The sequence below is a fragment of the Aythya marila genome (assembly GCF_965140915.1).
Source record: "Aythya marila genome assembly, chromosome: 2".
Lineage (NCBI taxonomy): Eukaryota > Metazoa > Chordata > Aves > Anseriformes > Anatidae > Aythya > Aythya marila.
The window spans coordinates 115,811,254-115,839,189 of record NC_139043.1 but is presented as its reverse complement, the minus strand read 5'-3'; the positions used below and the strand labels follow the sequence as shown (position 1 = coordinate 115,839,189).

The window sequence follows — 27,936 nt, the reverse complement described above, 5'->3', positions numbered from 1 at the left end:
ACCACCCAAAAATTCAGACCATGTGTCTGAGAGCACAGCCCAAACGCTTCTTAAACTCTGACAGGCTTGGTGCCATGCTTCATCCCTGGGGAGCCTGCTCCAGTGCGTGACCACCCTCTCAGTGAAGAGCCTCTTCCTGATGTCCAGCCTGAAGCTCCCCTGTCACAGCTTGACACCATTCCCATGGGTCCTATCACTGGTGACTAAAGAGAATAGATCAGCACCTGCCCCTCCACTCCCCCCTGTGAGGAAGCTGTAGACCACGATAAGGTCTCCCCTCAACCTCCTCTTTTCCAGGCTGAACAGGCCCAGTGACCTCAGCCACTCATGTGTCTTCCCCTCTAGGCCCTTCACACCATCTTCGTCGCCCTCCTCTGGACACTCTCCAACAGTTTAAAGTCCTTTCGTACTGTGGTGCCCAGAACTGCACACAGAACTCCAGGTGAGGCTGCACCCGCACAGAGTGGAGCAGGACAGTCACTTCCCTCAACCGACTAGCAATGCTGTGCTTCATGCACCCCAGGATACGGTTGGCCCTCCTGGCTGCCAGGGCACACTGCTGGCTCATATTCAACTTGCTGTCAACCACAACCCCCAGATCCCTCTCTGCAGGGCTGCTCTCCAGCGTCTTGTCACCCAGTCTGTACGTATAGCCAGGGTTGCCCCGTCCAAGGTGCAGGACCCAGCACTTGCTCTTGTTAAACTTCTTGCGGTTGCTGAAGGACAAGGACGTGGGGTATAACAAGGGATAACAGCTTTAAACAAAAAGACTGTAGGTTTAGATAAGATATTAGGAAGAAATTCTTCACTGTGATGCTGGTGAGGCACTGGCACAGGCTGCCCAGAGAAGCTGTGGATGCCCCATCCCTGGGGGTGTTCAAGGCCAGGCAGGACGGAGCTTTGGGCAGCCTGGTCTGGTGGGAGGTGTCCCTGCCCATGGCAGGGCATTGGAACTATGTGATATTTAAGGTTATTTCCAACCCAAACCATTCTGTGATTCTGTGACGATTGTTTTGTTGTATTATGAATTAGTCTTGTCTGTGAATTACAGTCTTAGTCATAAAAGACTCACATCTGATACAAAATGTTACTTTTCTTTGTGAAGCAAAAGCTCAGTGTATCCACTTAGAGCAAGTGTATCCAGCTTGAGCAAGATAGGTTAATGCCACAAAGTAACTGACCCCCTGGCATTTGGAGAAAAGACTCCTCATTGAGAAGGTACAGGCATGAAAATTGCTATTATAAGGGTATGATTTGTGCAAGTATTACAAGGGTATGGGTTTGTGCAAATAAACTTGTCTTCTAGTTTGAGCTTCATAAATTTTAATAACAATATTTAAGATGCACTGAGGTTACAAAGGCACAACAGTTGAACACAGAAAGGCATCCTATAAGAAATTTAACCTATGAAGAACTGTACACATTTAAGGTGTTCTGATCTCTAACAGCTTGATGCCTATGTTATTTTCAGTCAGTTATGCTGCAGAAGTTCCAGGTAGATGTCAATTTAAGATTTATTACTTAAAATAAATCCTGAAATCTTTAAAGCTGGCATGAAACTCATGGCAGAAGTCTGTGGAATATATCGCATCACACCATACCTCCATTCCCCTGTATAGTTTTATAATTCCAGCTTGTGTCCTGTTTACTATGCCCCAAGCTTTCACTGTTTCTACTCACTACAACAAAAGTTCTTTAAGGAGGAATCTACATGAAGAGAGCCAGCTATTTGTGCTTTTCAGGTGACACACTCTGCAATAAACTACCAACTACAGATTTTAAAAGTTCTTGGAAGTAAACCTCTACCTTATATTCCTGTGATACTCCCCAGTAAGTACTACATCTAAGGGTAGATTCACTTCATTTATAGACACTAATAAATTGAGGAAAGCAGTCATAAGTCTTCAGGAGTTTGAAAATATCATTTCAGTGAAATGAAAGTACATGCTGCTTAAGGAAAAAAGGAAAAGAAAATTGCCTGGTAACAAACTGCATTTTATAAGAATAAGTTTTACCTTTTGTAACATCCAAAGATTTAACCATTGCAAGGAAGTCTGAAATCTCTTTACTGAGTCTTTGTTGGCATGCTTGAGCTTTCTGGAAGAGAACAAGGGCAGTGATTTCAGGAGGGCCTTGTTCTAGGGAAAGCATACGTCTATTATCTTAAGTACACTGAAACTTTTAAATTTGAAGAGCATTACATATTAAAAAAAATTGAATTTGTTTTTGAATTACCTTCAAAGGCAAAAGCAAACAGAAGATTTATGCACTAATTTTGTTTAAATTAGCATAACAAACTAAACCTCAAAATTATATAATATGTTCTGCTTTTCCAATTTTTCTCCCTTTTCTTTTTATTTTTTTTTTTTATTAAAGTTTGAAAACCCAGGAAAAGCCATTGCTTGCCCTTTGATAAGAAAGGCAAGAGTAAGCAAATGCATAAGTTAGCTGACATCTGGCAAGTACAGAGACTTACAGGAACACATCCCAAGATCAAATCCCAAGCCTGCATTTGAACTTGCAGTTGTCTATTGATAACATCACCTTCTTGAGCAGGCTGCTGGGAACTGCCAGCAGCAGTTATCCTCCCATGTCCTTTCTGCCATTCTCTTGTACCATTTGGTGCTCAGTCATATGATTTATTTTTTTGCATTACAGTCAGAAATTCTGCCTACTCCTCATTAAAGTGAAAGGGTTTTAGAAGCATGCATACAGCAAAAAACAAGAATCCCAGCCTTGATGCTAAAATAATCACAAGACGACTCATTTACATTGGAGGCCTGAACAATCGCTGTGCAGTACACCTGATGGGTCCTGAGGTGTTAAAGGCTCGTTTCTAAGTCATTTCACTGCCTCTTTTATAGAGGTACATATAGCTGAAGGTTAACTTCGGTAACATCAAAGCTAGAGTACAAGCATAGTATACAAGGCTCCCTCTCCTGGCCGAAAGACTTAAAAACAACATTCTACCTTACAGTAGTGCTGGTAAAATTGAAAAGAAAAAAAAAAAACACCATCCTGTAACTACAATAAACATGTCATTTTATGCACACATTCCAAACAGGAATATATCACAATAAGCAATACAAATACAAGCAGCATTTACGCACCCCTTGAAAGGAAGAACCATTATTTTTGGCTAAAAGTACACTGAAGTATCCCTGCACGGAACAGTGCAACTGCCTAGATACACGAAACAAGCATTTAGTACATACTTTCAGAGTTTCTTGTAGATCTGTAACAGATACTGTATCATCTTCCTCATCATCACTACTCAGCTGTTCCTGTGTGCAGTAATGAGTGCTATAGGCAGAGTGGTCTTCTATGGCTTCCAGCCAACTCTGAACAGAAAAAACAAAGTTGATACATTTCAAAGGTCATCCCCAGAAGGCAACAGCATATATGCAAAAGAGCAAATTAAAGCGTTCTATCTAGATGACATTCATTCGCAAGATGTAACATCTTAGCGAGCAGAAGAGACTGACAAAAATTTCAACATATTCAAGATAAGATGCAATGTGGTCAGAGTGCTGCTAGGACTTAACTGATCAGACTTGAAGTACAAATGCCAGTCACTCCCCAAGTCTATCCAAGCTCACATAAAAACATTATATCGATTAATAGAAGACTGTAGAGAATGTATTTTGCACCTTTGTTTTTCTGTTTAGACAGCAAGGTCTCCATGGCAAAGTCAGCCTTCTTTTGCACGACAAACTGTGTACAAAACTTCAGGCACTATTGTAATTAAGAAGTTGATTCTTTTACTGCTCACAGAATCACAGGGTGGCTGAGGTTAGAAGGGACCTTTAGAGGTCATCTGGTCCAAGCCCTGCTCAAGCAGGGTCACTGGGCTGGCCCAGGACCTGACCTAGATGGCTTCTGAATATCTCCAAGGATGGAAACTCCACAACCTCTCTGGACAACCTGTGCCCCTCACCAGACTCACTCCAGTATATCCATATATCTGTCATATTGGGGAGCCCAGAACTGGACGCAGCATTCCAGGTGCCTCCACCTCTACTTCATCTCTAGTTGGCACACCTATAGAAGTACAGTACTAACTACACTACAAAAAACAAAACAAAAAAAAAAAAACTCATGTTGTCCCCACCCCTATATCTTCTACCCCCTCCCCCCTCCAAAAAAAAATTTATATATCATCTGGGCAATTGGCTAAGAGTAGACCGTATCATGAAACCTCCTTTTGTTTGGGATAACGAACTATGACAAAGTGCAACAGAAGGAAGTTGCAGTAGAAATCTACCGGATGGAGAAGTTAATGAAAAAGAAGAAGTTAGACTACAGGGCATAGTACAGACTAAGGGCTGGAAAAGAAGGAAGCACTAGTTTTAAAGATGCTAGCAACAATATGCTTATTTCTGCAAGCTAGTCTGTAGTCATGCTAAGAGATTTAACACATGCACTTAGGTTACCAAGTCCTGATAGTCAAGATCCTGAATCTGTCACTAATGCACCCATAGATAGCTGTATGCAAATATTTTCATTATAGAAATCATTACATCTTAAAGCCTTTAATAAAAGCTCATTATTACCTCTCTAGTTTGGGAAGGAAGGCTATTTTTAGGGATCTTGAAACGATGAACGGTGTCATCAAAACACCTGACAGAAAAGAAGCAACTGTCTGTAGATTTTACCTAAAGCAATGGGGAGAGGAGACAAAATGAGTATAAACAAGCAGTAAGAAAAGGCAAAACAGTAAGAGTAAGCAAGGTGGAGAATTACTCTCAGAAGTTTTTGCCTCCGTTTTGATGCAAAACAGATACGCTTTTGAGCTTTGAATTGCTTTTGAGAAAGCAAAAAAGCTTTCTCAGAACAGTTGTGCAGAATGTGCTGACTTGCACTTTACCCCATATGAAAATACAGAAGTTCATTATGTCAAGACATTATATTTGCATAGCATTAATCAATTCAGACAAGATATCAGTAATGGTGTAAAGCCACTGAAGTTAAGGAATTTGTAGGTATAAAAAGGAAAGAATGACTTTTCATACAAGAACATATGTAACAGAGCTTGTGGTGCCAGTTTACATATCTAGGACAGGCTATCTACAGAAGTACTGAGATTATCCTAAATGCATTCCCCTTGAGCACTTCATCTTTCTGCACATTATACGCCTTTCCTTCCTTCTCACATACTTCAGCAGTAAGGTCTGAGATACAATTATTCTTTCTCCTGAGAGGTGGATTGTCACACCTGATTTTTTTTTTTTTTTTTTTTTTTTTACTGTCTTCCCCTCCCTTCCTTCCCAAAAAGGATTCCAACAAGCATAACTGAATTTAAGGAAGTGCTCAGAAGTCAACTTCAGAACCGATTTGTTCTCATCTGAAATGAATTTAATTTACACATTCAGTCACTAGTAGTCAGCAACAGCTACAAGAGGAACTAGTTATTTGCTATTCTGTATCACATGCTACAGATAACTGTTTGGCACAACTGAAGAGGCATACTATCAGGAAGTCTTACGTATGTTTAAATTTTCAGGACTTTGGGAAGAAGTGAAAGAGCTAAAAAGCAACACAGAATACTTTACTTGACAAGAACCACTGTGGTTTTTGCAACAGGGCAAGCTTTTTCACTTAGTAAAAATAATAGGCAGGCTTAGCAACCTAGCTGAAGCTTTCATCGTCTAGGAACAGAACACTACCACAAAACAACAACAAATTAAAAAAAATCATACAGTAGTTACAAGTCTTATTTCACTTCCTACCGTGCACACAGCTTGTGTTAGATGCTTGCATCCCTGACGATGCTCGTTATTTACTGCATCAGCTCTTTGAAAGAAAAAGAGATTTAGTAACAAAGGTTGGAATTATTTAAATCACTTATTAGAAATTTAAATAACGAACTTACTGTCTCCGATACCAGGAAAGGACTCCACGGTCAAGTACTATCCAGTAGAGTTTCCAACCAAAAAATCGTGAGCTCTAAGGAAAACAAAACCAAACCAGAAAAAAAGTAAGGTTAAAAGCTGAACAGTTACTATTCCCAGTAAGCTTGATTGCTTGAAGGTGATTACATAAAGCCATCAGTCATGAGGAAAACATTTTACCTGCTACACATCATAAAATGGCTTGGGTTGGAAGGGACCTTGAAGACCATATCGTTCCAACTCCCCCACCATGTGCAGGGACACCTCTCACCAAACCAGGCTGCCCAAAGCCCCATTCAGCCTGGCATTGGACACCTCCAGGGATGGGGCATCCACAGCTTCTCTGGGCAGCTTGGGCCAGTGCCTCACCACCCTCTGAGTGAAGAATTTCCTCCTAACCTCTAATCTAAATCTCCCTTCTCCTAGTTTAAAACTCTTTCCTCTTGTTCTGTCATTATCTCTCCCAAGCAAGAGGTTGCTCTCCATCTTTTTTTATAAGCACTCTAAGTATTGAAAGGCTTCAATGAGGTTACCCCAAGGCCTTCTCTTCTTCAGGCTATCTTGTTGGTCGCAGACATCTGAGAATACTTTACAATTATAGCGCTATTTTCTTTTCTGGAAATGTCATAAGACAAAAGCTTTAATAAGTTTGCTATTCAGTCATATAACAACTGACATATTTAAACTGTGCTTTTTATTTTTTACTTTTACGGGGATTGTTAATCACCACACAATTCTACTTTGTAAGAAAATCAGAAGAGAAACAAAACATCAAGATATCTAAACTGCAAAATTTTACCTTTCACAAGTGTTGGTACGTAATTTCGATTTAAAAACCAGCTCTTATATTTGTGTGTGCGAATAGGAAAATTTACACTGAAGAAAGCTTCAACAAGTCTTCAAAGATTTCATGAAGGAATATAAAAAAGCACTTGTACAAGATTAAAAAAACAAGTTCAATGGGGAAAAAAGTTCTTTAAATATTATAGAAAAACAAGCACTTGACTGACATTTTCCCTGAAAGTTTTAAAGATTTTCACAAGTTGAACTTGTGGCAAAATATTAGTCATAAATTAAACACACACCTATTCAGGGAAGAAGTGTTTTGCCTATCACACAGATAAAGGCACAATGTTTTACTATAGTGAAGCCTTGTCAGAAAAATTACCAAGAAGTAATTCTAAGGACAGAGGTTAAGATCGGAGTGCCACAAATCTAATAACTGCTTTACTCAGCCAACTTGTAATTTGTCCAGTATACTCAAGTTATGTATTATTGAAAAGCTCCCTCATCCATCAACTGCTACTTATGTACAGGAGGTTACATACTTGTAGATCTTATACGCTATTTTAGAAAAAGAATTAAGACATACCTTCCACAGGAGACCTTCGTATCTTCTCAAGGGTTTGTTGATAACCTGCACAAAAATTAAAGCTTATATAGGAATAGCTCAAAACTAGACAACCTTTGCAAGTGGCATTTTAAATGGGTACAAAACTTCTTACCTTTCCAGTTTTACCTCCCAGTATCAGTTTCATTTCTGCACCTTGGGCTAAATCAAGGGGTGTCTGATCTGCTCAGTAACCAAGACAAAGCATGAGAATTTGATAAAAAATAAATGCAACTGGCTTAAGATAATCACCCTAACGCTGTGCAAACCCACTGGTCCCACAGGCATCTGAAGTTTACTGGAAATGGGGAACCCAAGCTCCCCCGGGGCAGAAGATGACCAAGGATTCTGAACTTTCGTGCACTGAGCTGCCCTACAGAGTTCTGCCAGCCACCAAGGGAGCCTTTGCTCTTAGTTATTTAAATTTGTTTTCAGCACTTCAGTTTGTAAAACAGTTTGGAACATTCACAGTTATCAAGGTGGAGGTGTCTTTAATCAGATGACAAATACAAAATCTGCATAACATCTGCGTAAAGATTTCCTGGACTTGCTTTCATGATTAATCTAATGATCAGAAGCCTTTTCCTGAAGAGTCACTTTGTCTGGGTCATGCCTTCAACCTTAGCACTTTTGTTACCAGTGTCTAAAGTTCAGTGTTTAGCATCAGAAAACAAAAGCCGGGCACGTTTCATGGTTAAGACAGATAACAAGTAAACTTTCTAGAAATGGCTAAGGTAGGAAAATAAGAGCTTGTATGAGAAGTATTTCACCACAGTTCGTAAGTCTCCTACAATTTAGTCAATGTTGGGCTACCTGTATTACTGATACAGAGCTTGTAAAGCACTAAGATTTTCCCTGAACATTAAGTTGTAAGTAACATAGCTTATAGAAACAGTTAAGTTTTTGTTTTATCTTAACACTTTATGTACTTTTATTTGGTACTCACCATTTTTGTTTCTTATTTTAGGATCTGCTCCACTTTTCAGAAGTTTTAATGCACAGTGCTTATGGGCACGGTATGCTGCACAATGCAATGGTGTGTTCCCCATCTGATCTGTACAGTTGATATCAGGTGGTTTGGGCTTGTTTAACTGGAAAAAAAAAAAAGTTTGGTTGGCTTACCAGTTTCCCCTCCCCCCCTCCAGATGCCACCTTCATCCTTCTGAAAGCTTGAAGTATCCTAGTTAGGAACAGTTGTGCAGGTCTGGCAATGAAACAGGCAGGTAGCAGATGTTCTGAGAAAGGCAAAGACTACAGCAATCAAGGAAAATGTTCAGCTGCAGTAAGGAACTCATTTTTTTTTTTTTTGTATGCTGTATCCTTCTCACCTCTTTCTCTGCTCAGAATCTTGCTAAGCCACACAGTGTCAGAGAGAACTCCCCAAAACCACAGTTCAGTCATCTGTTACATTATCCGACTTTTGAGCTGAGCCAAAACTTACTGTTTTTTGTGGAAGACTATTATCCACAGTCTGAAAGTTAGTACTGGCCAGCACTCCATCCAAAACAAGTTTATGCAGCCACACTGCTTCAGAGAATAAGGGTTTTGTGTAGTAGGGTGGTAGGCCTGTCATTCTCAGTGACAGCACTTCAAAAGCAACAGCCATTTAACAGTTCCTGGTATAGGCAGCCTGTCATACAGTTTTGCTATATTCTCACGTCTAACTACCACAGAAACTTAAGATTTGAGCAGCTATGTAAATGAGGAGTGGAAAAAAAGAGTTTTAATTGGACATGGCTTCGAGAAACCGACCCTTTTCTCAAAGAAAAACGTTATTAAGCATGACACAACTACCACCCCTAAAATACCACTAATTCCACTGTAATATGTGGCTATTTGATGTATACACACAATTATCGTTAAACTTCCAAACCAAATGGAACTTTCTTAATAAAAACACTAAGTTGGTGTTCAGCAGTCTTGGGAAACTAGATTTACAAGTGCCTGATGACAATTGTAGAAGACTTAAACTGAGTTTCTCTAGGTCAGACACGCTATATCAGAGAAATTATTCCTTAATAACAGGATTCCTGTGGCAACAATTTAAGTTAGCATCAATATTAACCAGCTTAATGTGCCTCATAAAGGATAAACTGCTACAACTGTTATGTACAGTTTAACTGGAAAGAGAAGTCAAGAAGAAACAGCTTGTAAAAGTATAACCTCATCAACACCAAGATCTCAAATACCCAAGCCCCTGAGCATGCAGATTTTTACTCCTTCAGAGCAGCTGTTTTATATCCGCTCTACCACTGCCTGTCAAAGCACCTTTTAAGCCACTTGACTGTACTTTCAGAATCTTTTACCTTGTCACGAGGTACTATTTGAAGGAAGTTTCATGCATAGACTCATTGAGACAAGAAAACCTCCAGCCGTGTCAGTGTATGTACAAGTAAGTTTTTGAGAACTCAGAGGAAGAATGCTTACTGGTTTTGAGTCACATAGACTGAAGAACACCATTTAAGACAGCTACTGAAAGTCTAACTTTTAGTAGCAAAACATACTATGATCTAGTGAGAATCTCAACAGAAGGAAAGCACAAGAGCCACCAGTAGGTTGACTTTAAGAAACTACAATAGGAGTAACTAGGTTAGAAACATATGCAGGAAAAGGAGAGAAAATGGTCTGAAGTTCAATTAGAAATGGAGAGAACTATATGGAGAAACTATACAATTAAGTTATTTCTCTCAGACAATTGGGTTAAAATACACACCACAGTATTTTTTAGTAAAATTATCAGGATAAAGGAGAATTAACAATAAAGGTATCTTTCAAGTACGTGCTGTTCTGTTCCAAAAGGAGGGCACTAGAGAATAAATTCTAGTCTATTATGTCTCACAAAAGAAGACTTAACCAGCTAAAGTGGTTTCATAAGTATAATAGTCTGATAATTAAAAAAAAAAGACAAAGGAACAGAGAAGTCCTGAACATCAGTAGGCAAAATATAAGGAACTCTCAAGATAAAGGGCCATTCAGGAGAGCTACACAAACTCTCCATTGAGATTTTACTTAAGGTTAGAAAAGTAAAGTGGAAAAAAGTTCTTTGGGTTTCCTCAAGAATCAGCGGTAGTTTTAAAATTGTAATGCAATGGTCACAGGTCCAATTCAAAGGATTCTGGGAAAAACCCATGTCACTACTTAATCTTGGGCTCAAAAAAAAAAAACAAAAAACACTTAAGTGCTCTGAGATGTTTAGAGGTCCACATATAGCTGTCCTCACATATACACAGCTCAGTGATGCTACATCTGAAATGTATACGTAGCTTAGAAATTAAAAAAGTTTACAGCAAGAATTATATGTGGATATACAGTTACATGGCACATGAAAAAAAGCACAAAGCTCTTTAACAACAGATTACTAAGAGGAGTCACCCTTTTCTGTTTCTTTCCCCATATTACTGTAATAGTCAACAGGCATACATCGTCAAATGCAGCAGGTGTTATGAATCACCAGAATCAAGAACAGACCACTTATGCCAGCATATTAATTACAATTAGTACAATCATGCCAGTGCATTAATGTACTATTCTTCTACATGAGGTATTCTGTACATCTCTGGTTCTCTCTCCAGTTCAGAGGATAGTACAAGAAGTACAGATAAGAACAACAAGGCTAACTGAAGATTTAAAAAGTTTCCATGCAGGTAGTTGGACGGACAAGGGCTCTTCAGCCTTGAAGGGATCAATTTAGATGAGGGTAAAATTAACAGAATGCCAAATCATTAAACATACAAATCCCACAGTTGTGAATTTTCCATTAAAAGCAAATAGAAGCCTTCAGACTGCTTTAACATATTACCTTTTAAGACTAAAGATACTAATTGGATGGAAAGTGTTCCACAATGCACATCTGACTTCCAAGGAAACTCTTCAGTACTCTCAAGAAAACTTGAGTTAAACACTGAGGCCCTGCTTCAAAATACAACTGGTTCTTGGCAGCCTGCTCCAGCTGACTCTGTTCTGCAAGCGGTTATTTAATTGGACTAGATAATTTAGAGGCACATTCTGGTCTCAATTTTTCAGTGATTCTGCTTCTCCCATTGCCTTACTATACCATGGTACTGTTCAGTTTAAATTACTTTCAGCGTGTGTACAAATACAAAGTCTTCAAGCTTTTCTCAGAGTGGAACTGTGTTGTGCAGATTACTGTTTATTAAAAACTAGAGATTTCAGCTGCACTGGTTGGTGGGGACAAAGGGTTACTTTCAAGACTGAAAATAGGCCATACTGCAGTGAAAACACACTGCTATGTCAAGAGATCCAGAACACTGGAATTTAAAACTACATGAAGACCATTTAGAAAACTAACATGAAAGACGTAGAAAACAACTGCTTTGCAACCTCCAACAAGGTGGCCAATAAACACCTGGGGCTTCAGCATCTTACCAACATAATATTGTACACAGCACTAACATTCGGAAGTCACAGCACTTTGAAATGTAAGGCCCAATGTCACTTTGTTACACATTACCGTCATAGCTTCAACCATTGGACACTGAAGTATTGCAAGTACTTGAATCCTTACCAAAGCAGACAGTTTCCCTGTTTCCCCATCTCTTGCTGCTCCTAAGAGTTCTTCTTCCAATTTCCTTTCCTGTGTCCTTTCCACTGCTGTTAGAGAAAAAATAAAAATAAAATACAATCAATCAGTCTCAATGAACTGGCAGGTATGTCTAAAGTACACAAGCGTAGGAAGAAAGTAGCAATTACAGTATTATTTATTTGGGATAGGTATAAATGGATTATTTACTCAGAAGCAACTGTGTCAAAGACAAAAATCTGATGTTCAGAAAAGTAATAATATTTGACAAGACATGCAAGTATGTGTACACACATGCATTAATTACTTTTAAACACTTATAGCCCAAATCCAGCCTCCAGTAAAATAGAAAATGAGAAAACTACATGCCAGCCCCATCATATCGTCCTTGCATTCCTTTCAATTTCTCTCCTATTCTTCCTTTCATCCCACAGAAGTTTTATTATTCTCTTACAATCCAGCAGATGAGCATTGGGAAGGACTGTTATCTGTGCAACTGAGTGTCAAACCAGAAGAGATCCCTTTTCATATATACAGTCTGTAGCATGGGACACAGCTCTTCAGCAGTATTTAGGGGCAGTACATAGTAACACTAGGAGGCAACAGTTCTTGGACTCCCCAAAACTGTAAATAGTGAGGCTATGTAGGTATTTGGACACCACTTCCCTCACTTTCATCACCTACAAGATGGTGGAAGAAATGTGGGAAGGTTGGTTTTTGTTTTTATTTCTTCTTCTTCGTTTGGGATAAGCTCCAAGACTGCAACAGCAAGCTCTAAATTTGATCTAACACTGAGTCACCTTTGCAAGCTGTTCAGAATTTTGCTCTTTATCAATCTTGTTGACAAAGACATTTTCTATTCTTGACTTCAACTTCTCCTTTTTGAAAGTGCTACAGCTTTGACTGCCATGTACTATTCAGAGCTGTAGCAAGGATCAGCCTAACAGGATTGAAATATTTACTTGAATAATGCTATTAATATTTATAATACATAGCTCTTCAAGTCACTTGCAGACATACCATAGAAAAAATAACCCATCAGTAATTCAGGAAAAAAAAAGTGTATTTTTTCTTTCTAATTACCATATTTAGATAGAAAATTCAATTGAGCTTTTATAGCTTGCAAGAAAATAACAGCTTTTAGAAAGTACAAGTGTTTAACAAACGGTCTATAACCTACTAAAGTTACCTTCCAACATATTCCTTATGTCTTTATCATGAGTAACTTCTTTTGCTGTCTCTCCACTCCCATTAACAATAGAAGTATCAGCATTACACTGCAAGAGTAACATCACCACCTCCTGGAAAACAATTTGAAGAACACTGCTTATCTATTCCAGTTGTGGTAAGGCCAGAACCCAGCTTTCCAGCTTTTGACATCCTGTAAGAGGAGTGGTACAATAACCTATCACCACTAACGAAAACAGGAAGGAATGTTTCTGAGAGATTGAAGAGCAGGACTAGCTGCCACCTTCTCTTTCACAGCAGCCAGGCTGAGGGAACTAACAGGGTTATGGCTGAACAGACCCACTCTGATTTAAGAGCATGTATGTGTATCTGGTCTAAATACTGAATTCAACAGGTTAAAATAATATTACTGGCTCTTGATAAGAGAAATCTTATGGCTAAATAGTCACTCTTTCATTAGGGCCAAGTGATTATTCACAGATGTAGTGCTAGTTTGGGAGTAATGATAGGAAGCAGGGAACAAATCAAACTAGTCTCACATCACAGACCTTTAAGAAGCCCGCTAGTTCTACTTATCTATGAAGAAACAACAGTTCCAGACAGCAAACGGTCTGTCTTATTTTTAAAGATAAGATAATTTATTTTTAAATTGATGTTTTCGCCCCTCCAGAAGCCCCTGAGATTAAAATAAAACGTGCTTTCTGTCTATGTAAATATGCATTTAATTAGGAGGAACAATTCCTACTCCTCTTACCCAAACATACCGGGCACAAATTGACCTGTTGTACTTCAGCAGTAGATGAGATCTCCTAGCAGAGATCTTTACACTGTTCTCCACATGGTAACTAGCACCTGCAGCTACAGATAGTGCCACACTTAAGCATTTTCTCTGGCATAAAGCCGAAGCAGAGCAGAAGCTCCAGTTACACAATTGATGCACAGCACGTCAGTGGAAGACAAACACTACTATTTCTTTCCGTTTGCCAGACACACTGTCACCACCAAAAAACCAAAAAAGATATGACATAGCCTACCACAGAAAACCACAGACCAGTCTTCTCCTGTCTTCAGGAAAAGAAGATATTTGTACCGTGTTTTTGTTTTGGACAGAGTTACAGCAGCTATGCAATGTGCACAGTTCTTTTGAACACGCTGTACCAAAACAAACGATAAGTCTTCTTCAGAGAGATGCTGTATAAATATCTTTGTGAAGTGATCTTACTGCTAGAGTTTCCTTAGCAATCCCATGAGTGAAGCTTAAAAAGAAAAGCTAACGTACTTTACCTTACGTCCTGTGAAAGCTGCACGATGGAGCGGAGTGTCTCCCATGTCATTCAGCACATTCACATCCGCACCAGCCTAAATGGCAAGAGCAAAAGGTATCTGAATGTCCTTCCAACAGGAACTGCATAGATACTCCTTCTGACTAAAGGGGGCCTCATGACAAAATTGGATCAGAGCTTAATGTAACCATACAGGAAATAAAGGTGAATTATGTATGCAAGATTCATAGCCAGAACTGTACAAGCTGTTTAAAAAGGAAAAGTCTCTTGTGTTTTTTCCAGGCATCTCTTTTGCTTTTTAGAAGGCAAACAGAAAAAGTTTAACAGTTTGTGGGATTGTTTTTTTTAGTTTGCCGGTTTTGCATTTTTATTTATTTTTTTTTCCAACTTACTGAAAGAACTGCAATAGCAATGGGAATGTGCATATCACAGCTGTATACACACAGCAGCACTAGTCTGCTGGTGCTGCCAATTTAACAAGTAATATTCTCTCTGGCAAATATTGCTGCACTTTCACTTGAAGAGAAAACTTCCTCGTCAGCATTAAGATGGTACCTACCTGAAATATAACCTGTATCTCCTCCCTTCCCTCCTGTAATCTTTGGCTTGAATACCACTTCCTCTTGTCACATGCCTTCCCCATCCCATACTGTTTCTCTGAAAGGAAGACTGCTTGGCATACTACATAGGAAAACAGAAGATCTTACCAGTCTTCTGTAGGGATTTTTCTATTCTTCTTTGCCTAACCTCTCAGAAGCTCAGGAAGAGGACAGAACGTGTGTACCTTTATGGCTTCTGTCTAGGTCACGTAATTTAAATCAGACCACCGCTGTCTGACTCTGGTTCCAGGGCCCTGTTCCTGACAATTCCTCACTTGCTAAGTCATTGAGCACAAAACCTAGGCACAAGTACAGAGAGCACACTACATGCCTAGCTTCCAGCAGGGCACAGCCTCCTTTATCACTCTATTTATTCTTTAAATAATACCTTTTCAAGAGCACTACAAGCTATGAAGAAAACACTTAACATTACACACAGCCTTTCATCTCTGGAAGTGTTGATAACTATGTTAAGTGACAAAACTTTACCTTTTGTTTTAAGTAGCCCTCTTGGATCGAGAACAACATTATCTACTGAGCAGGCACGTAGGCTAGAGAAGAGCTCTAGAGAAATATCACCTTTGTTTCCTGCTTTAGAGTCATGATTATGGTTGGTAGCCTTTATTCTGAATGAAATACAAGTTTTGATTAGCTACCTTTGTATTTGATACTGTTCCGCATGTTCCTACCATCTACAGCAAAATCTTTCAAACAAGAATATGGTATAATACAAGTAGGATTGGTTGAAGTTACTGTGAGAGATGAGGGGAAAAAACCTCAGCCAGAAACAACTCAAAACACAGTGCAGATGTGACTACAAAGATACAAATAGGTTAGGTTTGACCACAAAGGTTAACAGTTCATCATTTCAAAGATGTACAAAAGAAATAATGAGTCAAACTACAGTAACACGTGCCTAGAAAAAAAAAAAAAAAAAAACTGCATACAAGTTACCCTGCACAGAGTTCTGCAAATACTTCTACACAAAACTTATAGTTAGGTAACATAAGTGCCTGCACGTGAAACATTTTGGACTTTCTTACAACTCACTAAGTGAAATTTCCTAAATTATACACTTTATATACCACAGTAAGGTAGATCTGGTTATGGTTACATAGGTGGCACACATGCTTAATGAGAAAGTCAGCTTAGCACTGCTAGTACTGATAAACACTGTTCTAAGTAACAGCTGCATACTACTGCAGTATCTCAGAGACTTCCAATATTACTATTTTGGATCCTTATAAACTGGGCTGGTCTTAATACTGCAACTATTTTACTTGTTCATTTTGAGGATCAGCTTAGTTATCTCCATTACCTGCTGATAAACTGTAGGAATGGCTCCGTCTCTCTGCAACAAATACTTTCTTCTATTGCAAAAAACTGAATAAATACTAAGTGCTTCTAAAATAACAAAGATTTTTCAGCCTTATACACTGAGGTAAATAGAAATATACCTTCAGCAAATCCTCTACCACAACAGCATGTCCAAAGTAGCATGCAAGGTGCAGAGGTGTCCAACCCATATTAGATTTACTTCTGCCTAAAAGACACAAAACAGAGTCAGGTAAATTAACTTTTGATCACAGAGCACAAAAAAGACTTTGTCATGCGTTTGGAGCTTTGTACGTACCCTCATTCTTCACAGTAACAGAGGAACAAGGAGGGTGGAAGCATCAGTATTATGCCATCTAAACTATTAAATCACTATGTAGTTTGAGAAAGTCACAGATTCCAACCCACAAAGTCTTTCTTAGGGAGCATTTAAAGCATGTCTTGGAGGACTGGCTGTATGATTGAAAGTCAAGAACCGTCCTACAATCACTTCTTTACAATTAAGATATTAAAGCATTAAAAATAACTAAGTTGACAAATGCCTCTTACTTGCCCTTTGCAATGCTGACACGTGTTAAGAAAAGATGCTGTGTGTTTCTTTTTTACTAAGCAACAGACCCACAGCATTCTGAGGGCCACCTAAAAGCTATCACTCTGTTTGGAAGCAAAATGAAAATGAGGCATTAGAAAATAATTTAAGTTACTTCCACCTTCATGTTTCCCTTTTTGTGTATGCTGAAGTTGGGAACATGTAAACAATGTAAGTTTGCCATGAGGAAACAAGCCACTTGCATGAGGAAAAAAAGAACTGCTGAGCAGACTTTCAAGTTTGTCATTCTCTTTCTGCTCTCATTTTACAAAGTAACATTAGAATGTAGATCACAGCTGAAACACTTTCCCATTTCTTATGATTGTTTCCAGCTAATATTTCTATATTCTATTGGCCGTTTCTTTGGTTTGTTTCCTTCTTCTCTGCTCCTTCTGTTGTTCCAACCCCAGATTTAATACCTTCCCCTCATCCCAGCCTGGCCTACAACAGAATTCCTGCCCCATATGACCAATGGGCTCAAGCACCAAAGAAGACAAATGCTGTGTGGATCACTAACTTTGGGGCTATGTATGCTTGGTAACACACACTAAATGGACATCATTCACCCCTCACTCTAGTAGAGCAGAAGGTTCTTCCAAAGACCACAAAAAGGGGCCTAGCTGCACTGAATTCATACAATTAGCCAAAGACAGTGCTTAGTTATAGCACTGACAAGGCGATGCTGCTGCCAAGGACTTCAGTCATGAAAAATTCAGGAACCTGTCCAGATTTGCAGTTCTTATTCAATAAAGTGCCAGAGGCCCTTGTTCTGCACCCACTCAATGTTTGCATTTTTGATGTTAGCCAACATGTTACTTCTCAACCTTGAGGCATTTGTTACTCCTCTTCAAGTGACCACAAATGTTTGCACTTTGATGTGTCCTACTTTATTTATTTAACAACAGGACATCATTACACCGGGAAGAACGCAGGGATATAAAGGTAGACTAGCACAACAAAACAACCTCCCCTACCCAATTCTTTGCTTTGATGGCAGTTAGCTGTAACTCTCAAATGTTACCATTTATTTACAGAATTAAGACAATCAAGGCAGTCATATTTTGGTTGTGGTCTGCCAGGCTACTCTATAGTCATTCAAATGAATATCGTGGCATGACACTATTGACCATTGTCTTTATTTCACAGTTCTGTGGTTTTTCTGTTTGTTTTGTTTGCAAAGTCCTAAACATTCTATTTTCTTGAATTTAAGAAGATGGCCATAGGAAGTATGACCGTTTTGGATGAAACCCTGGTTTGTTGGTGTTTTAACGTGGATATCTTTTTTTGAAGCTGGCAAACTGAGAAAACTGGAAAGGGAAGTTCACACCGCTTAGCTGGATTATCGTCAAGCAAATCTTGCTTATCTGCAAGCACTGACTGACTAGAATCCAGCCACAGCATAACAAGTGTGAGAAGTGTGGATTTATTTTCCCTTTCTTCACTTTGTCTGAAATTGGGATGCTTGGGACCACTGTTGTAAGACTTCATGCTTGTGTACCTAGAGTACAGCCTCAGAAACAGTGTCAGCCTTGGGAAGACAAGACACCCAGGCGCATTAACCTGTCAGACTTGAGTCTCCCAAGGCACACTCAGGAGCGATTTACACTACCTCCAGGACATCCTTCCACCTCCTCCAGAAGTACTTTATTCCAAGCCAAGCGTCTTTACCACATGGGATGCAAGTCCTGAAGGCACTTCTGCAGCATTGAAGACAATCCCCATACCCTGACTTTCTAGTGAGATCTGTGATTATCCAGAAGGCAATGACAGAAGGACAAGAGGCTGAAGAGAGGAAGATTGAGGGTTGCAAAAATGTCAGTTACAGTCTACAGCCTGCATTTTAGTTAATCATCCTGTGGTTATGCAATTACTGATCTCTTGGGAACTGCCAGATAGGATTTGTAGCAATACACGGTGGTTTTGGTAATGAGGAGGCAGTAGAGGCTGGTTGGATGGCATTTGTCTTAGACTGCTTTCAATGGGATACTCTACAGGAGGAGAGTTAGCCAGTCTCCAAAGAGTGACTGTGGAAGGATGGAGATTTAACTCAGGTTTCACACAACCAGAACAGTTCCTCCAGAGAACGCTTTAGTTGCACTTCTGTCCTCTAACACTTAGAGGAACCAGGACATAACAGAGATTTCACTGCATATAGATTCCCTATTCAGATTTAGTTTAACCTCAACTATCATCAGCACGTTCCCTCTAGTTTCCTAGACCTTCCATTAGCAAGCATGTATTAGCTGGCTGGCCATGTATTACTGAACTGAAAGAGGAACAGCTAAACACCATCCACATTTCCTTTCATTAGCTCAATCTCTTCTACCTAGCTACAGTCTTTCACAATATCAACACTCAACTGGGAGCAGGAATGCTGACCAGAAACTAATTTGTTTGACATAACATAGGACTGCACATTATACAACTTCATTATGCTTTCTCGACTTCAGATCATGTTTAGAAACACATCTGAGAAGCTCTGCAAACTCTTCCAGGCACTTTTTTTTATTCCAGTTGTTTAGACTACACACAATGCCATGAATATTTGCAAAGGACACGGTTGTGAGGGAGAAGGATTCTAGCTCCTTCAAGCTCTACCTAGCTTCCTTTTAAGTTATGAACTAGCTCACTGAGGATGAAGTATCAGGAGTCTGGGTTTTCCACACAACTTGTTTTTCCTGAGGTGAGCACATTAACTATTGGAAAAACACAGCCACGAATGAGTAGCCAAACAAAAGGATGAGTAAACTGCTGATTAAGAACTAGAGTTGGGAAAGGATCAGAGCTTATTTAGATAACAGCCTTCCCTGCTCTCTAGGGCAAGGTGTTCCCTCTGTCGCGGCTGACAGGAAGCATAGCTGCTCTCTCTCCCATCCCTCTGTAGTGCTATTGTCTCAGTGTTGCTCAACAGTTAAACATAGAATTGCCAGGCTGCCTAAAAAAAGTGGGATACACATCCACTTTTTTTGAAGCAACCAGAAACATACTTGTGTAAAGAAATATAAAGCTGCTAAATGAATAAAGAAATAGGGCAGACTGCTACTGCTAACAAGTTTGCTGAGCCAGCCCCGGTTTGAAGTTTTAACGCTCAGCAAGCTTAACTATGTGAGCTATGCATATGCCAAACTTTAACATTGGCCAAAGACCCAGACACAGACAACTGGCAGTTTTACTTTCATTTCCCAAGTGACCTAGTACACTACACAGCAAAAGCTATGCCTTTATCCCAACCGTGCTCACACGTGACAAGAGATATAGCTGCTGCCATTGCACGATAATGAAACACGGGCCTAAAAATCATATTTAGCAGAGCACAAATACAGTACCTGATCTTTTCTGCAGCCTTGATGGAGACTCTTTACCTCCCAGAACCATCCCATGGCACCATGGTCTGTTTTGTTTAATATTACAGAGCTCCAAAGTTGACATAAGCTTGAACGTAAGTAGAAAGAGGTACTGATTTTTTTTTTTGTCTTGTTGACATTTCTGGCTTCCGTGAATTACTCAGTTTCTGTACATACTTCTGTACTCTGCTTTTATGCTCTCTCCCCTATGCAAGTATGGTCTTAAGAGCCACAGGGTAAAAACTGTTGTATAAGTTTTTTTTATTACTCTGTTGAGCACTCCAAAGAAAACAAGGTTATACTGCCAGTGACAATTCCACTATCTGTGGCTTCAACAGCGAGGTTAAACATTTGAGGAGGGTTACTAACCTTTACAGTTGATATCAAAGATTATTTCTCCTTTGTTCATGGTATCCAACAGTTGCTTAACTTCTTCAGCATTTCCATTTCTAGCATCATGGAGAAGCTGCTGTTCTGCTTCAGTACTCATCTCTAATAAAGACATAAAAGAACCAATTTTGCAGTGTCTTTTCTATAAGATATGGCTTAATAACAACTCACTTTTCTCCCTTAAATATTAACACCAGTATGAGAAAGATGATTATTTCCTATGTTGAACACGTTTAATGCACAAGCTGTTCTCAACTGTCCAGCACGCAGTCATGCCCCTAAGAGGCATTAAAATTCTTCATATTAGCAAAGCACTTAAGCTTTTAAGAGGCATTGGGGGGTGGGCAGGGTGAAAAAAAAAGTTGTACACTTTTTAACCCACGTCTTCAGAATTAACTGAGACTTATTTTGACTGCTAACCGTGGGGAACAGAATCCACATTCACATGGAGGCCTCAAATTCTCATCAGGGACTGGTATAATCAATTCTTAGAACTCAGATACCTGATCCCACAAACCTGATTTGAAGGGGAATCAGATACTCAAACATTTTTGTAGATTTGACCTTCTTTCTAAGAAGCACAAGAGTACAGTAAGAGGAGTCAAATTTTCAAAGCAGCCTCAGAAGGCTCTGATACACATTGTATTGCTGCCAAAAACAACAATAATAGAAGAGCTTGCCCAAACTTGATGTCTCCAGTTTGGTATCTTCACCTGACACACCAGGCTTGAGCCTGATGAATCAAGATTCCTAAAGTCAGTTAATGATTACAGGGAACATAACTGGTCTAACACAGTTAGTTTTCCTATACTAACCTGAAAATCAAAAAAGCAGTTCCACAACTTGTTTACACTGCTGCATTGGAGAGGCAGCTCAATTGCACTACAAACATTCAAAACTAAAAACAGATGCAGGGAGCTCTTCCACTACTGTAAGACGAGAAGGCTCTCAGCAAGAAAAGACAGTAAGAGCACTGGGTAAGCAAAAGAAAGCCTGTAACAATAACAGATCTTGTTAATATCCAAGACTGGGAGAAAGAAACCTAGAGTAGAACAGAGTGCCAAGTGGCCACCTACCCTTTGCTCAAACATTAAAGGATAGAATCAGTTTTCAGAGTGAAGGCTTTGCTGGAGAGACTAACAAAGCCCTCTCTAACACATTTTGGAAGAACAAACTGGATCGGTCACCTGCAAGCTATCACAGACACAGGATACAACCTCCTTCTCCAGTAGAGGTTAAAATACTCCTGTTTGTTCCTGCTTTTCAGTTTTGCTAGGAAAAACAGTGTTAGTCCTTCTAGTAAGCCTTCAAGCCCTAAAGCTACCTTCTCCTTTAAAAAGGAGTCTACCCACTTGTCTGAGGCAACACAGTGGTTTGTTTTTGCTGGGACAGGTATAATTTTCTTCAGTGAATCAGTTCCACCGGTGTCTAGAGAAAGATTGAAATCAAGTATGTTAATGTATTATCAGTCTGCAATGGTTTCCCTGAAGCTGAGCAATGCTGTTTCAGTGGGACACAAAACACAGCACTGAGAATCACACAGACAGAAGCTGCAGAGGATAGTTAGAGCTCATTTTCCTGGCTTACCCAGAGAGGAGGAGGAGGGGAAGGAAGCAAAACTCATCCTTCATTACACGCACACAGTATTTCTTTAGCAATCTCTTAAATACATCAGCTGAGAGAAATACTCTCTTATCGTTACTCCCTATCATTTGTCAACATCTCACATACACAGCAGGTACGAACAGCAATACGCTTCCAACACATTAAGGACCTGCTGGTTCCATTTGATATTGACGAGAAGGAAGAAAAGACTGCTTGGGAAGGAACCAAGAAACTGATCCAAGTGCACAACTCTTGTATGCAGCAAGGGCAGTTGTGTGCATGAGCAGAATGTTAAACGGCTGTGTTCAGCAGAGAGCTGAATCACTTGGTATAACTACTTGCATGATTTCTCCCTCCCCGAGCGGTCATTCAGTTAAAATCCCTGTGACTTGTTTGTACTCTTACAGCAAATATTATTACCAGTAAAGCGACGTGTGGTAACACAGCTGAGAAAGGTCTGTTTGCTTCACTGTTTCAGTCCCCAAAGCTTTTGCTGCTTAGGCCGAGTCTCTAATTTCAATACACTTTGTAAGCTTGGAGCATGCAACGATGCAGAAGAATGACTGTCTGGCAATTAGTCATAGTTAGAAGGACCATTCACATGAAATTGTTCCTACTTCTGGGGCTGGAAAGTGAATCTGTGTGCAGTTACTCACTATGCAAGTGATACAGAGCCTGAAGTTTTAGCTAACTAGCTAAATTAAGTGCCTAAATGAAGCTGACAGCAAAGGGACTCTTAACAGAACTCAGCATAGTCTTCAAAACCCTGTTTTAAGCAATATGATTTGCTCCTTAATGGAGACAAGCAACTGCCAAGAGAATTTTGAGTGGCAAGCTTACAGTACTGAAAGAAATCAATACGTAGGCACTCAAATTCTATGTGCTTACAGTTAAATTTCACGTGCCTGTGTTCCACTGCGAAAGGGAATTTATTGTTTGGTCACATAGCCTACCATCAAAATAGCTCCAAAATCCTCACCTACCGGCTTTGAGGTACTGAAACAGATCATCAAGGCAGAAACTGAAGAGTTTAGTTCCGATTTATCATTCATGAGCCACTAGTACCAGGTCAACCTATATGAATTGTGCTGCCTGAATGCAAAGCTACCAGCCACTTCAAAGAGCAGGCATCTGTTCACAGTCAGCAATGTTGCCAACATTGGCTTATTCCATTCATTGGTGGATACAAGTTAAACTGCCTTTCACAGCTCGTCTTTTTGCTTCCTACTGTTGAAAGGCTTGTACACTGGCCCATACACTCACTGCTATACCATAAGAAAAATGCACAAGAATAATAGTTAGTGCCTCCAACATAGTCAAGATGTGATTGCGAGGCACTCCCATTGAACTCAGTAGTAGTACCTGAGCAGTACTTGACTGCTAGTTCAATCTTATCCTTTAAGAGGCTAGAAGAAGAGCATTTCAGATGCTCTGCTTTTATCTTCCTCTATGAATTCTATACCAGAGTGATTTCTCACTCAATTGCAGCACCTGCCTTCTCACAGGGGCTGTTTTCCAACACACACTAGAGAACCCACGTTACCATTTTGTTTGCGCACACGCTTAAGGAGTCTTTCAGGATACCCAACCACAAAAGATGCCCTAACAGCTGCTGATGTACCAAATGCAGTTACTCAACTGCCGGAAGAATCCAAGTGAAGAAAAAGAAGTAGTTGCTTTTCTCACCAAGTAGTCTACGAAGACCTAAAGCACTGTCCCTGACCGAGCAGCAATACTGTTGATATCAACCATTTGCTTTCACGTCTTTTGTCTCCTGCCAAGGCCTCCTGCCACACGTACACAGCCCAGAACAGCAACAAGACATGCTAACAAGAACATTGTTGGTTTGCACTCTGCTGCAGCTTGACAGGGTTGCAAACAGCAGAACGAGGACTGGCACTGCCCAATTTAACGTCGAGGCTCTGAGTCAGCACCTACCGGTAGCGTAGGAAGCTTTCAATTCATGACACGCAGGAAGGCTGGCAGGGAGCACCGCGTTGGCTGGTATTTCAGGAGACCTCCCTCCAGCAGCGAAGATCGGACTCCTGTAGGAGAGGACGATAGTTGCTTAAGAAGACTTTTTACGTGTCCCAGCAAGCACGCCTCATGGAGCGATGCTCGTAAAAGCGGCGGACAGGGAGCACCCCACCGCACCGACACAACCAGTCAGCAAACCCACACGGCAAATGGCACAACAAGGGGAAAAGAGGTGGGATATCAGAAGGGCCCAGCGATGTTATGGGGTTCACAAACCGTGCTTCGGCGCCTCACGTGCCTACCTGAGGAGAAATCGCTGCCGCAGGTGCAGCACCCTCGCTGGGGCAGCAGGCTCTAAACTGACCCCCCCTCATTTTTTGGCACCCCACACGTGTCTCGCCTCCCTTCTCCCACCACTTTTCCCATCGCAGGGACCTGAGGCAAGCTCTCCACGAGCACCACCAGGCCACGAGCAGACGCCAAAAGGGGGCGACCACCCCAGCGGCAGCGCCCCCCGCTCCCCAACCCCACAGCGCCGGGGCCGCCCTGGGGGCTGGCGGAGCAACCCGGGCAGCGCCCCGCACCCTCCGGCCTCGCCACCTCGACCCCGTGATAACACCCCGGAGGCCGGAGGGGCCAGAGGGGCCGGAGGAGGGGGATAAAACCCATCCGGGGCCGAGCCGAGCCCGCTGCCAGCCCCGCAGCCCTGACGGTGCGGTGGGGTCCGGTCCCCGCCGCCCAGCCCCACGCTGCGCGATACGCACCGGCACCGCCGGCCGCTCCCCCCCCGGCTCTGCTGGGCTCGGCACAGCTCCGCCCCGGCCCCGGCAGCCCGCCCAGGGGCCGAGCTGGGGCTCCCGGCGCCCCCTCGGTGCGTGGGGCCGGGCAGTCGCCTGCCACCGCCCTTCCCGGGGCGGGAGGAGGAGGAGGAGGCGCGGGGCCGCCTCCCCGCCACGGCCCCTCAGGCCGCCATGGCCGGGGAGGGAGGGGGGGGTGGGGGGCGTGCTCGGAGGAGGCCTCTGGGCAAACAGCAGCGCTCTGCTGCCTGTAAAGGGAAAGGTGGTTTGGGAAATCGCCTTCGTTTTATATATATAAGTGTGAAAGCGAGTAAGCACGCGGGTCCTGCAAATAACACACGGAGAAGCACCCTAAAGGAGGAGGTGGGGTGCTGCTGGGGCAGGTTGAGCTGCTCCCCGCTCCCCCCACCGCCCTGCCCTTGTTTCATCTCTCTGACCCGCTTCGCCCAAAACCCGTAGCTTGCTGCTCGGCCTCCAGCACCTGAGAGGGGTTCTGCGTGTTGGAAGGTCCCACGGTGCTGCTGAAAGCCTGCAGGGACAGGCTTAAAGGAAGCGGGGAAGGTTTGGGGTGCGGGGGCACGGCCAAGGCTGTGTTGTGTGCAGGAGGAGCGCTGGAAAAGCAGGGCAGGCGTCACAGGTGCCATGAGGCAGGATCTCAAAAGATCAGGACGAAACTCCGCTTCCAAAAGTGGACAAGTTCAAACCTGAGCAATTATTGTGAAACTCTTAGGATATATGTAAAGAGGCATACTTTTTTTTTTTTTTTTTATATGTAGCTGTGTATATCTCTACCCTTCTAAGAACGAAGAACCAAAAGGCAAACGGCAGCTCCATACCTACGGACATCACACAAACCTACTGTGTTTGGATTTCTCCTGCTTTTCATTAGTTCAAATTAGTTGACCACTGTTAAGAGGCCTGCTTCCAGGGATGCTTCAGGTACACAGCATCTGAGAGACTTCAGTGAAGGATCCCATTGACCTTCCTTTAGGAGCAGCTCTTCGGGTTGCTGTCCTTACTTTTAGAGCACTGACAGTCTCATACTCACATTCCTATTTTTTCTTATATGCTCAGCTGCTCCTAAGCTTTTTTCGTTTTATTTATTCCTCTTGTTTCTGGCTTTGAGCCATCTTTCATAATGCAATAACTGCTCCAAGCAGCATCACAATAAAACCAAGCCTCCCTTTCTTTTCGTATTTTTATTATATTTTACATACACAAATGCTATGTATATTTATATACTTCCCCATGTTTATCATATATTTTGGTGGCAAGATGAAAGTATCAGCAGCCCGCCTGCTCCACAGCCCATTGCAATGCAGTGCGGTGCTTACAGCATGGGGCTTTACCCTTCAGCCAGGAGTTAGTCATGTTGTAGCTCCCTATCCTGCACTGGTGAGTAGGAGCAATAGTCCAGCAGGTTTTCTGGATCTCAGTAAGAAAACTAAGCCATCTACAAATGGCTTAGTGAAATATCTGTTTTACTAAGAATAAGAAAAGTGATATATATAGTGTGTAAATCTTGCACCCCTTCAAATGCTGTGAACCCTACTTTCATACAACATCAGACTGACCCTGGATGGATTTCTCCCATGGCACACTCTAGCAGATGCCATCTGTGGAAGGAAACTCCTTCTTTGGTTATTCGAGTTCTTGTATAATTTTCTTACAAGAAAACAACTATCATAGAGGATGTTTGCATGAGAACTTCTTGCTGCATTGTCAGATAAAGGCAAGGCCACGCAGGTGGCGTAATCGCTAGCACAAAGAGGGAGCTGCCTGCAGGCTCCTTTTTTGTAATGAGCTGGTGGAGTTTATCCTGAGGACAAGGGATCAGTGCAGCACAACGCAGCCTGAAGGACACAGCACAGACCTGTGCATACTCAGCTGAACTGTATTGTGGATCAGCGACTCCTTAATACACAGTGGTCTCCTGGTCAGCATCACTATGCTCCCCTTGTTCCCGGAGTTATAAAGAGGCATCTATTATTTACCAGTGCTTTGCCTTCTTGCACACCCCAAAGTAATAATCCAGTGAGTTCTGGACTCTGAAGTGTGGAAATGCAAAAAACAGTGCAGCTTATATCAAGTTGTTTGTTTGTTTCTTTTTTATCTTTTCTTGTCTTTCCTTTTTCAGACAACCTGCTGAAATTAGTGATGCAGAAAGCATGAAACTTCCCGTGTTAAAGGTGAATGCACTGACAAGCAGCCTTGCACAGAACTCACCAAGCTGTTTTGTCAATTATTTTCACAACATAGTGTATTTTACATCATCTCTTGCTCAGGGACGGGACAATGGGGCAACCTGACTGCAGAATTTGAAGCTGTAATGCCATAGCCTTGCCTGAGGAGAAGCTTATTGTGTAGTGCATAATCAGCTAGCTGAATTCACTGCCGCAGGCAAACGAGTCATATGACTAGAAGTATTAGAGCTGGAGATTTTCAAATAATACTACTCTTCACTGCCATAACTTTTAAAAAATAACCCCATTATTGTTTTTGTCATTACTAACAACTATACAAGCCAAGATACTCATCATTTCTTATTTTACAAGGTACCATTGGCAGCTGAGGGAAGACAGGAAGCATCTCCCTACACTCTTTTTGGCTCTGCACAGTTGACCTAGGTTATAGTGGATTAACCAGGGATGAAGCAAGGACTTTTGGAAAACATTCAGACTGGGAAAGGAAAAAGAATAACTGGGCATTTCTATTGCTACCCCCATGCAACTTCACAATTTTATTTATGACAACACTTTAATATGCTGACATTTTTTTATTCCTCTTCAGCTCAGCAACAGAACGTACACATGAAAATGATTAGTGAGGTAAGAAATTACATGTGATAGGTTGTGCGTATGTTTTTACACAGTAAAATGTTTAATGACTGAATGTTCATTAATTTACCAACAGTCATTAAACAGAAACTAAAAATTTGTTCACTAATAGCTTGTATGCTTCTTGACTTTTTGGAAAGCAGGACATCAAACACAAGACCAGGTTGTTTT

General features: G+C 41.2%; 1 protein-coding gene across 3 annotated transcripts in view; it reads right to left on the bottom strand.

Annotated features, from left to right (window-relative positions):
* The window catches only part of OSBPL1A (oxysterol binding protein like 1A), a gene marked incomplete at its 5' end in the record, with an annotated part of 76,943 nt that extends 52,027 nt beyond the window's left edge, over positions 1-24,916 (bottom strand). For 2 of the 3 annotated variants that reach the window (XM_082755249.1, XM_082755251.1), the window contains 13 exons: positions 2,016-2,097; positions 3,216-3,341; positions 4,554-4,655; positions 5,730-5,793; positions 5,873-5,946; positions 7,264-7,308; positions 7,397-7,464; positions 8,228-8,372; positions 11,807-11,892; positions 13,011-13,122; positions 14,294-14,368; positions 16,349-16,434; positions 20,529-20,664. In XM_082755249.1, coding sequence (XP_082611375.1) covers positions 2,016-2,097; positions 3,216-3,341; positions 4,554-4,655; positions 5,730-5,793; positions 5,873-5,946; positions 7,264-7,308; positions 7,397-7,464; positions 8,228-8,372; positions 11,807-11,892; positions 13,011-13,122; positions 14,294-14,368; positions 16,349-16,434; positions 20,529-20,664 — 1,201 coding nt within the window. Of the gene's footprint in view, positions 1-2,015; positions 2,098-3,215; positions 3,342-4,553; positions 4,656-5,729; positions 5,794-5,872; positions 5,947-7,263; positions 7,309-7,396; positions 7,465-8,227; positions 8,373-11,806; positions 11,893-13,010; positions 13,123-14,293; positions 14,369-16,348; positions 16,435-20,528; positions 20,665-24,092; positions 24,200-24,895 lie in introns of those variants that run through there. The other variant, XM_082755250.1, reaches the window with a different exon arrangement.
* Between the last annotated feature and the right edge of the window lie 3,020 nt (positions 24,917-27,936).